Here is an 11771-nt window from a genome sequence, read left to right on the forward strand (position 1 = left end):
CTAGCCTGGGCTATGCGGCAGGTCATAGTAGATGCTGGGAATGGGCCCTTCTGGCCTGGGACGCCAGGAAAAGGGGTGAGGTGGCTCCCAGGAATCACCAGCCCTCGGGGCGCTGGTTTCATCTGTAAATAATTTTTGTGACTGTTTTGCTTCTAACCAGAAGCGAAGGAAAATGCAGGCTATTCCTTGTCCTGTGTATCCTCCGCCACGCCCAGGAACATCTCCCTCTTCTTCGGGAACGGGGTCTTTGTGAAGATTCAATCCCGGACCTGCTCTACGAACAGCTGCAATACCCGGTTCTCTCCTGTCTGTACGTCTCTGCATCCCTCCCTGCTCGTTCCCAGTGGCCCAGGCTCCGACTGAGTGTCAAACTGGTTTGGAAAAGGTTCTTTTCTGGAGAAGGGTGGGGTCCCGTGTAGCACCTGGTACCATAGGAGGGACCCTGATCTCAGGGGAGGGAGGCGTGCAGTGCCTGGCACAATGGGGGGCCCCCAGTAGCAGGCTGGGGGGATCTATGCAGTGCCCAGTGCAATCAGGGCCCCTGCTCTGGGGAGTCTGTGCAGCTCTTGGCACAAGGGGGTCCCTGATCTCACTTCTTGTGGTGCTAGAAATAAGTGGTAACAAAGTAGAGAAGGCACCTGTCCTCAGCCCAGCCCGTCAACCCCCACCAACCCTCTCTTTGGGGGTCTTGCAGGTCCGATCATGAACACCGTCTAGACGGGAGGCCGGTGCCCGATCTGCATTACCCCGGGTCGGAGCAGCTGTTCCAGCACGGAGACCGTGCAGTGCGAGGGCCGTGCCAGCCAGTGCATTTCCATCAGCGGGCAGATCTGGGAAGGTGAGCGCCTGTCCCGGATTCCTTCCAGCCCCGGCTCTCCGGGCCCATAGGCACTAGGACAAAGGGAGGCCCGGGCCGGGATTTCCAGTGGGCCAGGCCCCCGCAGCCTCCCGGCAGTTCCCGCTTTACCTGGCTATGCCCTTGGCCCAGCTCTGGGCAAGGCTCAGCCCCAGGCTCCCTATGGGGCCAGAGCCTCTTGTCACACCCTGTGGCTTTGCAAGCGAGTTCGGAGCCACGCTCCCCTGTTCCAAAGCCAGCCGGCTGCCCCCTCTCCCTGTGGACATGGCTCTGACCCGTGTTTAAACCCAAACCCTGCTCCGTCCACACACAGAGCCCTCTTCCCTCACCTGCCCTGCCCTGCCAGGGCAGCTCAGCCAGGGGAGCCTGCACCCCTACCCGTGCAGCGGTGGCGGATTATCCAATGGGCCGTCGGGGCCTGTGCCCAGCAGCCTCAGCCCATTGGGGGCCCCCTGGAAAATGGGCACCCCTGCACCCCAAGCCCGGTGCCTGGCAGAAGTGCCAGGTGGCGGGGGAAGCCCCAGCGCCTGGATCCCAGCTGCGGCTGTGGCCCGGGCACTGGAAGAGCTCTCACCCCCAGTTGGCGGCGGGACAGATCTTTCCTGGTCTTGGGGACGTGGGCCGGAGGGCTGCAAGGGGGTGGGTGGACTGGGACAGGACTGTGGGTGGAACCGGGGCAGGGCCACGGGGGAAGGAGCAGAACAGGGGTGGGACTGCAGACAGAAGGGGCGGGCGGGCCCCAGGGCCTGCACAGTCCAGCCTTCCCGGCTTCTCACTGGCCACCATCAGCCTGAAGTAGCAACCGACGACGATGGAAGAACAAGAGACGTCCACCATGCAGCGTGCGGCCAGCTGCTCCCCAGGGCCGGGCAGCTGAGCTCTCACTGCTGTGACCTGCCCTGGGGTCCCGGTTGCTGTCCTGTGGATGCCGTCCCTCCCCTCGACCTCCAACCTAGACCTCCCCCACTGCAACTGGAGACCATTGCTCCTCGTTCTGTCATCTGCCACCACTGAGAACAGCCGAGCTCCATCCTCTTTGGGACCCCCCTCAGGTAGTTGAAGGTGCTATCAAATCCCCCCTCACTCTTCTCTTCTGCAGACGAAAGAAGCCCAGTTCCCTCAGCCTCCCCTCCTAAGTCACGTGCTCCAGCCCCCTAATCATTTTCGTTGCCCTCCGCTGGACTCTCTCCAATTTCTCCACATCCCTTCTGTCGTGGGGGGCCCAAAACTGGACCCAGTACTCCAGATGTGGCCTCACCAGTGCCGAATAGAGGGGAATAATCACTTCCCTCCATCTGCTGGCAACGCTCCGACTGATGCAGCTCAAAATGCCTTTGGCCTTCTTGGCAACAAGGCCACCCTGCTGACTCATTGCCAGCTTCTCATCCACTGTAATCCCCAGGTCCTTCTCTGCGGAAAGGTTGGCAAATACCTGCCCCCTGAGGGATCGGCTGGGGCTGCCCCGTGACATCCTGGTGGGCCCGGAGATGGGAGATTTCACAACCCTGCATGTGACACTGGCTGATCAGGTGATGCCAATGTGTCTTGAGGCCAATTTCCTTGTGCATTCGTGGAGAGCAGTGGTTCTCAGCCAGAGGTCCGTGTACCCCAGGGGTACACACAGGTCTTCCACGGTGATACATCAGCTCATCTTGATGTTTGCCTCATTTTACAACAGGCCAGATAAAAAGCACGAGTGAAGTCAGTACGAGCTAAAATTTCCTGACACAATGGCTTGTTTGTGCAGCTCTATGTACTATCCACTGAACTGTAAGAACAATATTTATATCCCAGTGGAGTTATCTTATAATTACACAGTGGAAATGAGAAAGGAAGCTATTTGTGAGTCACAGTGTGGCCGTGACACTTTTATATATTTTTAGAATAACATAAGAAAGGACCTGTCATAAATATAAAGGGAAGGGGAACCACCTTTCTGTCCCTGGTGCTCTAAAATCCCTCATGGACAGTGGCAAAACACTTTCACCTGTTGTCATAAATATAAAGGGAAGTGTAAACCCCTTTATAATCCCTCCTGTCCAGAGGAAAAATCCTCTCACCTGTAAAGGGTTAAGAAGCTAAAGGTAACCTCGCTGGCACCTACCCAAAATGCCCAATGAGGAGATAAGATGCTTTCAAAAGCTGGGAGGAGGGAGAAAAACAAAGGGTCTGTGTTTGTCTGTCTGATGCTTTTGCCGGGGACAGAACAGGAATGGACTCTTAGAATTTAGTAAGTAATCTGGCTAAGTGTGTGTTAGATTATGATTTCTTTAAATGGCTGAGAAAATAGCTGTGCTGCATAGAATGGATATTCCTGTCTGTGTGTCTTTTTGTAACTTAAGGTTTTGCCTAGAGGATTCTCTATGTTTTGAATTTGATTACCCTGGAAGGTATTTACCATCCTGATTTTACATGGGTGATTCTTTCACCTTTTCTTTCATTCAAATTCTTCTTTTAAGAACCTGTTTGCTTTTTCATTGTTCTGAAGATCCAAGGGTTTGGGTCTGTGTTCACTTGTACAAATTGGGGAGGATTCTTATCAAGCCTTCCCCAGGAAAGGGGGTGTAGGACTTGGGGTGATATTTTGGGGGAAGACGTCTCCAAGTGGGCTCTTTCCCTGGTCTTTGTGTAAGACGCTTGGTGGTGGCAGCGTACGGTTCAAGGACAAGGCAGCGTTTGTACCTTGGGGAAGTTTTTAACCTAAGCTGGTAAGAATAAGCTGAGGGGGTCTTTCCTGCGGGTCCCCACATCTGTACCCTCGAGTTCAGAGTGGGGAAGGAACCCTGACAGGGCCATACTGGGTCAGACCAAAGGTCCATCTAACCCAGTATCCTGTCTTCCGACTGTGGCCAATGCCAGGTGCCCAGAGGGAATTAACAGAACAGGTAATCAAACATCAAGTGTTCCATCTCCTGTCACCCAGTCACAGCTTCTGGCAAACAGAGGCTAAGGACACCATCCCTACCCAGCCTGGCTAATAGCCATTGATGGCCCTATCCTCCATGAATTTATCTAGCTCTTTTTTGAACCCAGTTTACTTTTGGACTTCGCACATTCCTCTGGCAAGGAGTTCCACAGGTTGATGGTGCATTATGTGAAAAAACACTTCCCTTTGTTTTTTTAAACCTACTGCCTCTTAATTTCATTTGGTGGCCCCTAGTTCTTGTGTTATGAGAAGGAGTAAATAACACTTCCTTATCTACTTTCTCCACACCACTCATGATTTTCTAGACCTCTCTCCTATCCCCCCTTGTCCGTCTCTTTTCCAAGCTGAAAAGTCCCACTCTTATGAATCTCTCCTCACGGAAGCTGTTCCATCCCCCTAATAATTTTATGACCCTTTTCTGAATCTTTTCCAATTCCAATATCTCTTTTATACGCTGGGGTGACGACACACAGTTTTCAAGAATGGGAGTAGCATGGATTTATATAGGGGCAATATGACATTTACTGTCTCATTATCTCTCCCTTTCTTAATGATTCCCAACATTCTGTTCTCTTTTTTGACATGCACTGCGTACTGTGAACTATCCACTGTGACTCCAAGATCTCTTTCTTGACTGGGAACAGCTAATTTAGACCCCATGTCTGGTTTTGGAAGCAAGTAGTTTTAAGTGAGGGGAAACTTGGGCTATCCAAGACACATCAGACTGCCACAAGGGGTACAGCTGTCTGGAAAGGTCGAGAGCCCCTGGCCTAGATCAAAGGCATGGCGAAGGTAGAACAGTGTGTTTGGAGTTTCCATTTCATGAAAACCAATGGGCCGTGGTATGGTTTTCCCTTCCCCGTCTGCTGTTTTAGCGGAGTAACAACCATTCACCCTGAGCACAGCCCTGGGACTCACTGACCCAGCAGAGACGCCGGAGGGATGCTAATGAGGAACTTTAGCACCAGAAAAGTGCTGACCCCAAAGGCAGGGGCCATCGTGTGTGCTGACTGCCGCGTTCCTCCCTCCCCCCATCGAAGGCAAAGCCCACGTGGGTGGGGGCCCTGCCAGCTTGTTCTCTGGGAGAAGAAGCTGTAAGTATGGATTCAGGGAAGGTTCCTGCCTCGCTGGGCCGGCTGGACTCTTAGAGGGACCGGAACCGGATGCAAAGCGGGGATCCCCGGAGACGGTCCGGGAGCACCTGAAAAGACTTGGGAGAATGGCAGGTTCTTCCATCCCAGGGGAGCTCAGCCAGCTGATGCCTTTCCCCCAGCCATGGGCCTTGCCTTCCGGGAGGGGGTCCAGGCAGGACTCCTGGGTTCCATTCCCTGGCCCTGCAAGGGGAGAGGGGTCCAGTGGTTAGAGCAGGGGGCTTGGGAGCCAGGACTCCTGGGCTCTATCCCTGGCTTTCAGAAGGGAGTGGGGTCTGGTGGGTTACAGGGTGGGGTACTGGGAGTCAGGACTCCCGGGTTCTCTTCCTGCCAGCATCACTTGTGCACAGATAGGGGCGGGGTGGGGCCCGGTACGGGACGGTCAGGGGACAAGGAGCTAGGGGGGTACTTTCCCCACAACTCGCTTTATTCAGCCAATGCACAAAAGGAACCCGCAATCTCCCCCAAAGAGAAGCAGCAGCCCGTGGCTACTGAAGGGAGGCGCACTGCAGCCCGACACGCAGCAGAAGGGGAGGATGCCAGGCCGGGGCTCAGGGCTCCCCGATGCCTCCACCGGCCCTGGGAGCTGGGTAGCACTTGGCCTGGCTCAGGATCTCCACCACGCCCTGGGCGTATTTCTTCAACAACGCTGTCTTCATGCAGGCGCCAGAAGAGCCACATCCAGCCGCAGTATTCCTCAGTTTGATGTTACCTGGACAGGGGGAGAGACGTGATTGGGGGCTCCCAATTCCCCCCCCCCCGGACCCTCATGAGGTCTCTCACACACTCCCCTCCCAGCAGGACTGCACCCGGCTCTGCAGGCAGACTGGGGTCTAGTGCTCAGAGCAGGGGGCCTGGAACAATGTGAGAACATAACAGAGGAATGGCCCTCCTGGGTCACCCCAAAGGTCCATCTAGCCCAGTATCCTCTGGCCAATGCCAGGTGCCCCAGAGGGAATGAACAGAACAGGGAATCATCCAGTGATCCATCCCCTGTCGCCCATTCCCAGCTTCTGGCAAACAGAGGCTAGGGCCACCTTCCCTGCCCATCCTGGCTAATAGCCACAGATGGACCTGTCCTCCAGGAACTTCTCTAGTTCTTGTTTGAACCTGTTATACTCTGCGCCTTCACAACTTCCCCCGGCAATGAGTTCCACAGGTTTCTTGTGCGTTGTGTGAAGCAGTACTTCCTTTGGTTTATTTTATACATGCTGCCTGTGGTGACCCCTCGTTCTTATGTTAGGAGGAGTAAATAACACTTCCTTCTTTACTTCCTCCACACCCTTCAACCTTCTTTAGACCTCGATCATATCCCCCCTTAGCCGTTTCATTTCCAAGGTGAAGAGTCCCACTCTTATTAATCTCTCCTCATATGGCAGCCATTCCATCCCCCTCATCATTTTGGTTGGCATTTTCTGAAGCCTTTCCAATTCCAATAGATCTTTTTTGAGACAGGGCGACCACATCCGTCCGCAGTGTTCAAGCTGTGGGCGTCCCATGGATTTATATTGAGGCAACACGATCTTTGGGGTTAGATCTCTGTCCTATTCTCTGTCCCTTTATGAATGATCCCCAGCATTCTGTTTGCTTTTTTGACGGCCGCTGCACATGGAGTGGATGATTTCAGAGAACTCTCCACAGTGACTCCAAATCTTTCTTGAGTGGTAAATTCGACCCATTATTGTGTATGTCTACTTGGGATTACGTTTGCCCATGTGCATTACTTTGCATTTATCAACACTGACTTTCCTCTGCCATTTTGTTGCCCAGTCACCCAGTTCTGAGAGACCCTTTAGTACCTCTTCACAGTCTGCTTTGGACTTCACTATCTTGAGTAGCTTTGTATCTTCTGCAAATTTTGGCACCTCGCTATTTACCCTTTTTTCCAGAACATTTCGGAATTTGGTGAATAGGACTGGGCCCAGTGCAGATCCCTGGGGGACTCCCACTATTTACCTCTCTCCCTTCTGAAAACTGACCATTTCTTCCTACCCTTTTTTCCCTATCTTTTAACCAGTTACTGAGCCATGAGAGGATTTTATCCCATGACAGCTCACTTTGCTTAAGAGCCTTTGGTGAGGGACGCTTTCTGAAAATCTAAGTACACTATATCCATGGGATCCCCCTTGTCCACACTCTTGTTGACCCCCCAGAGAATTCTCGTACACTGGTGAGGCGTGATTTCCCTTTACCGAAACCATGTTGACCCTTCCACAACTAATTATGTTCATCTATGTGGCTGACAGTTCTCTTCTTTTCTATAGTTTCAATGAGTTTGCCCTGTCCTGAAGTCAGACTTATTGGCCTGTAGTTGCCGGGATCACCTCTGGAGCCCTGTAGCCAGACAGCCAGCCCCCCCCTCCCCTCAGACCAGCATTGCTGGAAACACAGGAGGAAGCCGGAACAGGGCACTTAACATATATTCCAGCACAGCCTTTGAAGCACAGGTGTGCTGCTACAATGTGCCTCTGGGAACAGATACAACGATTAAGCTCACAGCAGGCAGAGGCCCTGTGACAGACATGGCTCTTAGCCCCTACTAAATAGCGTGATGCACACACCCCAACATCCGAGGTGGGAAAATATTTACCCTGATAAAAGAAATGTCCAGTAGTTGACACTTATTGTTTCTCTCCCTTGGAAGTGTGAACTACTCTTGCGAAAGGTGGCGTCACCCAGACAGACCAGCCCCAATTTGGCATAAGAAAGGAGAAAGAGAATAAAGGAGTACAGAGGTATAAGTAGGGGACCTACAGCCCCATGATTTTGGAGTGCTTTTCACTATCTATCTGCTGGTCAGATAAGTGACAGCCTCCCAAGGCTTCTGCAGCTAAGAGGGTCCCTAAGCCTTGCCCCTTATTCGTCTTTCCGCGGAATTGAGTGACCGATCCTGGCTGGGCACCGCTGGAATCGAGAGATGCAAGGAGGGTAAGAAGCACCCACACCTGATCTCCTATCTTTAGTGTACACATATTTTGAAATAGAGCTCTGTACTTTGTTTTCTTTCTTTGGGATTGTGGCTTCAGTTTTGTAACCTGTTTGTGTGTGTAACATCTCTACATTTAAATAAGTAGGCACTAGCAATTTTGTAACCACATGATTAGAATCTAGCTTCATAAATTTTGGGAACGATTTGTGCATAAGCCTGACTTGTTTTCTCTGGTTTACTGTAAAGCAGCCAACACAATGAAAGAACCTCAGCCGTTTTGGCTCTAAAGCCTGGCCATTAGGTGAGAGTACGAAGAGCCTAGCGTTGAGTTGTGCCGCCTCCACGGGGCAAACTCTTGGGGCACCTGTCAGTCAATCCTGGCTGCCCGATGCGAAGGAGCTCTGAGCTCTAGCAGTTAAAGTCACGGGTGGTTAGGACCTTGGGGCATCCGTCAGCCTAGCCCGGGCTGCCCACCGTGAAGGGACAGTGCGTCCTAGCGGTTAAAGTCACGGATGGTATAAACGGGCATAGCTGGCACCTCACCAAACATCCTTGGCCATCGGCTAACAAGCCCTTTTTCGAAACAGGCGTGTCATTAGCTGTCCTCCAGCCAGTTGAGACAGAAGCTGATTTAAATGGTAGGTTACAAACCACAGTTAGTAGTTCTGTAATTTGACATCTGAGTTCCTTCCAAACTCTTGGGTGAATCCCATCTGGTCCTGGTGACTTATTATGTTTAATTTATCAATTTGTTGCAAAAACTCCTGTAATGACTCCTCAATCTGGGACAGTTCCTCAGATTTGTCACCAAAACAGAATGGATCAGGTTTGGGAATCTCCCTCCCATCCTCAGCCGTGAAGACTGGTGCAGAGAATTCATTTAGTTTCTCCGCAGTGGCCTTATCCTCCTTGGGTGCTCCTTTGGCATCTCGGCAAGTAGGACTCCTGGGTTCTCTCTGCAACTCTGCCAGGAGAATGGAGTCTAGTGGGTCAGAGCAAGGGGGTCTGGGACTAAGCCGGGACACCTGGGCTCCACCGCATGCTCTGTGTTCAGACCCCGCCCGCATCTGGAGGACTTACCCAGTCTTAATATCCCAGATTCCACAACACAATGGTCCTCGGTGCAGGCCAAGAGCTCCTTCCCGTTCCAGAGATATGGCCCCACTCTGAGGAACGACAGGCACTGCCGGCCGTTGGGGACGGAGCTCACAGTTGGCACTGAGAACAGTCAGACACACACAGTCAGCCAAGGGTGGGGAGTCACCACACGCTGGGCTCGATCCCAGCTCGGGGAAGGGAGTGGGGTCTAGTGGTTAGGGATGGGAGCTTTGGGCTGGGAGCCAGGACTCCTGGGTTCTCTCCAGGCAGGTGTGGCCGGAGCAGGGCTCTAGGTTTGCAGCAGACACACACCTGGGATGGCCCCGGCGTTGCAGCCGTCGGTGTCACAGCAGGCGATGTTCGCCAGCACGGTGACATTGTGCGGGTAGGTCAGCGAGAAGGGGCCAGGCTCACAGTTCTTGGGCTCCAGGCACGATTTACCCGTGTAGGAGAAGGAGTTTCCCTCTGTGGAAGGGAAACAGAGCATCACCTCTGAGCTCCCCAATGGACCCCCAGCTGCTCCATCCTCCCCTTTTGTTCCATCCACCCCACCCCCAACTCATCTCATCTCCCCACCCCCCGCGATAAAATCCTCTCTTCTGTCTGATCCAGGCCCCACAGCCACCCACTTCAATTCCCCATCTCATCCCATCCCCCGTCAATGACATTATCATTCCAGACTGAGCAGTCCCTGCTCCTGGAGAGGAGCGGAGACTATTGGTTAGAGTGGGGGAGGGGCTGGGAGCCAGGATTCCTGGGTTCGACCCCTGGCTTCAGGAGGACAATGGTGTCTACACTTAGTAGAAATCTTCTTTCACTCACCCAGCCTGATCTCTGCCACGACGGTGATGCAGGTCCCTTCCGAGGGGGCGCAGGGCCGCAGGCGGCCGGAGCATGATTGCTTTCTGGACGCACACACCTCGCATTGCAGAGCACTCCCTGGAGGTTGGAAAAATCCCTTCTCAGTACAAACCCCGGCTCCCCACCCCTCCCAGGCAGTGCCCGTGGGCGAAATACCACCAGGAACCAAGAGGAGGCGCTGTGGGCGTTGTTACCACCTATGCCTCCTCACTGAACGTGTGGGCAGGCAGATCTTGGAGAAATGCCACCTGCTTTTGCAGCAGTTCTGCCCAGTTCCATTTAACCCTCCGGATGGGGAAAGGAATCTTGCTAGCTGGTCATTTGTATCTTACTCAAAACCACAGACAAGTCTGTTTGCTGCCTGAGTGTCTGTGGCTAGAATACATTTTCAGCTGCTGACGTGGCTATCTGGGGTGCAGCTTGTGCCTGCGAACAAACCCCACATGTCTGTGCAGTCAGAAAAACAAGAATTCGGCTGCTCTGAAGAGGGGTTTCTGCCTGGCTTTGTGTTGTACCTTTCTCTCTCACACACACACACCCCGCCTTAGCTCTCTGCTCCAGGCCTCTGCCTCTCATCGTTACATCAGCTCAGCCACACTCGACTTCAGCCCACTTTTCATCGCTGATCCTGCCAATTCTCTTTTTCAGAATACAATTGACGCTTGTTAGGCCTTTGGATTGATGGCTGTTCGTCTCCAGCCAGCGATCCCAGGAGCATCAACTCTTTCCTCTCCAGAGCGTTGGGGCCTTTAAATTCATTACGTGAGCATAAGGCAGTTTTAAGAAAGAAAGAAAGATTTTCCCACTTTGGTTTTTTTAGAGCTTTCATGTGGAAACATCACTTAAACCTCAGAACACCTTCCCCGCCCCTTCTATGTCCCTAGATGGTTGCAAAGTTATATTATCCCTATCAGAGAAATATGGAAACTGAGGTAGAAAAAAGATGTGTTCAATTCAGGGTTAGAACCAAGAAGACAGCTGAGAAGTCCTCACTCCTGACTCCCAGCCCACTCTAACCCACGAGATCCCAATCCTCTTTCAGAGCCACGGACAGAACCCGGGAGTCCTGATTTGCAGCCATCTCTGCTCAAACTCACTACACCCCAGCCCGCTTCTACAGCTGGGGAATGAGCCCAGAAGTCCTGGCTCCCAGCCCCCACCCGTTGCACCCCCATTCCCCTTTCAAACCCGGGGAATGAAGCCAGGAGTCCTGGCAGGAATCTCAGCGCTGACAGGCAGGGGAACATTTCTAGGCAGGATGACATGTGGACAGGGGTGCTGCTCCTCATCCGGATGACCCCAAGCTCGGGCGAGAGTTGGAGGAGGAACGAGAAGAAGGAAGGACAGATGGACTCAGACCCGCTGGCCAGGCCCCTAGCGTGGGCTGTGGGAGTCCCAGGCTCCAATCCCTGCTCTCCCCGAGTCAGCCTGGGGACGTGGCTCCGGGTTTTCCTCTTGCTGGTTTTACCCACAAATTCCATCCTGACCCCAGAATCCACCATCGACAGCAGCACTTTCCCCAAGTGAATTCCTGACCCCACTACCCGGCTCCCTGTGCCCGGGGACGGACGGGACTCACCTGTGGCCAGGAGAGCGGACAGCAGACAGAGGAGCAGAGCCACCCACATGGTGCCTGGATGTTAGCTGCAGTGAGCAGAACAGCGAGGAAGCATCTGGCTGTGGTTTTATCCGGCAGGTTGGGAAATACCTGCCCCCTGGGGGATCGGCTGGGGCTGCCCCATGACATCCTGGTGGACCCGGAGATGGGAGATTTCACAACCCTGCATGTGACTTTGGCTGATCAGGTGATGCAATGTGTGTTGAGGCCAATTCTCTTGTGCGTTAGTGGAGATCTGTGGTTCTCAGCCAGGGGTCCCTGTACTCCAGGGGTACACACAGGTCTTCCAGGGGGTACATCAGATTATCTTGATGTTTGCCTCATTTTACAAC

The 11771-nt window shown here is 53.2% G+C and overlaps 1 protein-coding gene across 1 annotated transcript; it reads right to left on the reverse strand.

Moving 5' to 3' along the window:
- Nucleotides 1-5484: 5484 nt before the first annotated feature.
- Nucleotides 5485-11449, reverse strand: LOC142070076 (phospholipase A2 inhibitor and Ly6/PLAUR domain-containing protein-like). Its single transcript, XM_075123057.1, has 5 exons — nucleotides 11401-11449; nucleotides 9783-9899; nucleotides 9273-9425; nucleotides 8943-9080; nucleotides 5485-5645 (listed from the first exon to the last, which is right to left on the reverse strand). The coding sequence occupies exons 1-5, from the start codon at nucleotides 11447-11449 to the stop codon at nucleotides 5485-5487; spliced, it is 618 nt and encodes a 205-aa protein (XP_074979158.1).
- Between the last annotated feature and the right edge of the window lie 322 nt (nucleotides 11450-11771).

This window comes from Caretta caretta, chromosome 24, assembly GCF_965140235.1.
Source record: "Caretta caretta isolate rCarCar2 chromosome 24, rCarCar1.hap1, whole genome shotgun sequence".
Classification (NCBI taxonomy): Eukaryota; Metazoa; Chordata; order Testudines; family Cheloniidae; genus Caretta; species Caretta caretta.

Coding starts and splice junctions, on each gene's coding strand:
- LOC142070076 (XM_075123057.1), bottom strand. CDS start 11,449: ATGTGGGTGGCTCTGCTCCTCTGTCTGCTGTCCGCTCTCCTGGCCACA. Junction 9,081..9,272: donor CAACGCCGGGGCCATCCCAG/GTGTGTGTCTGC, acceptor GACTGTTCTCAG/TGCCAACTGTGAGCTCCGTC. Junction 5,646..8,942: donor ATCTGGGATATTAAGACTGG/GTAAGTCCTCCA, acceptor CCCCCTGTCCAG/GTAACATCAAACTGAGGAAT.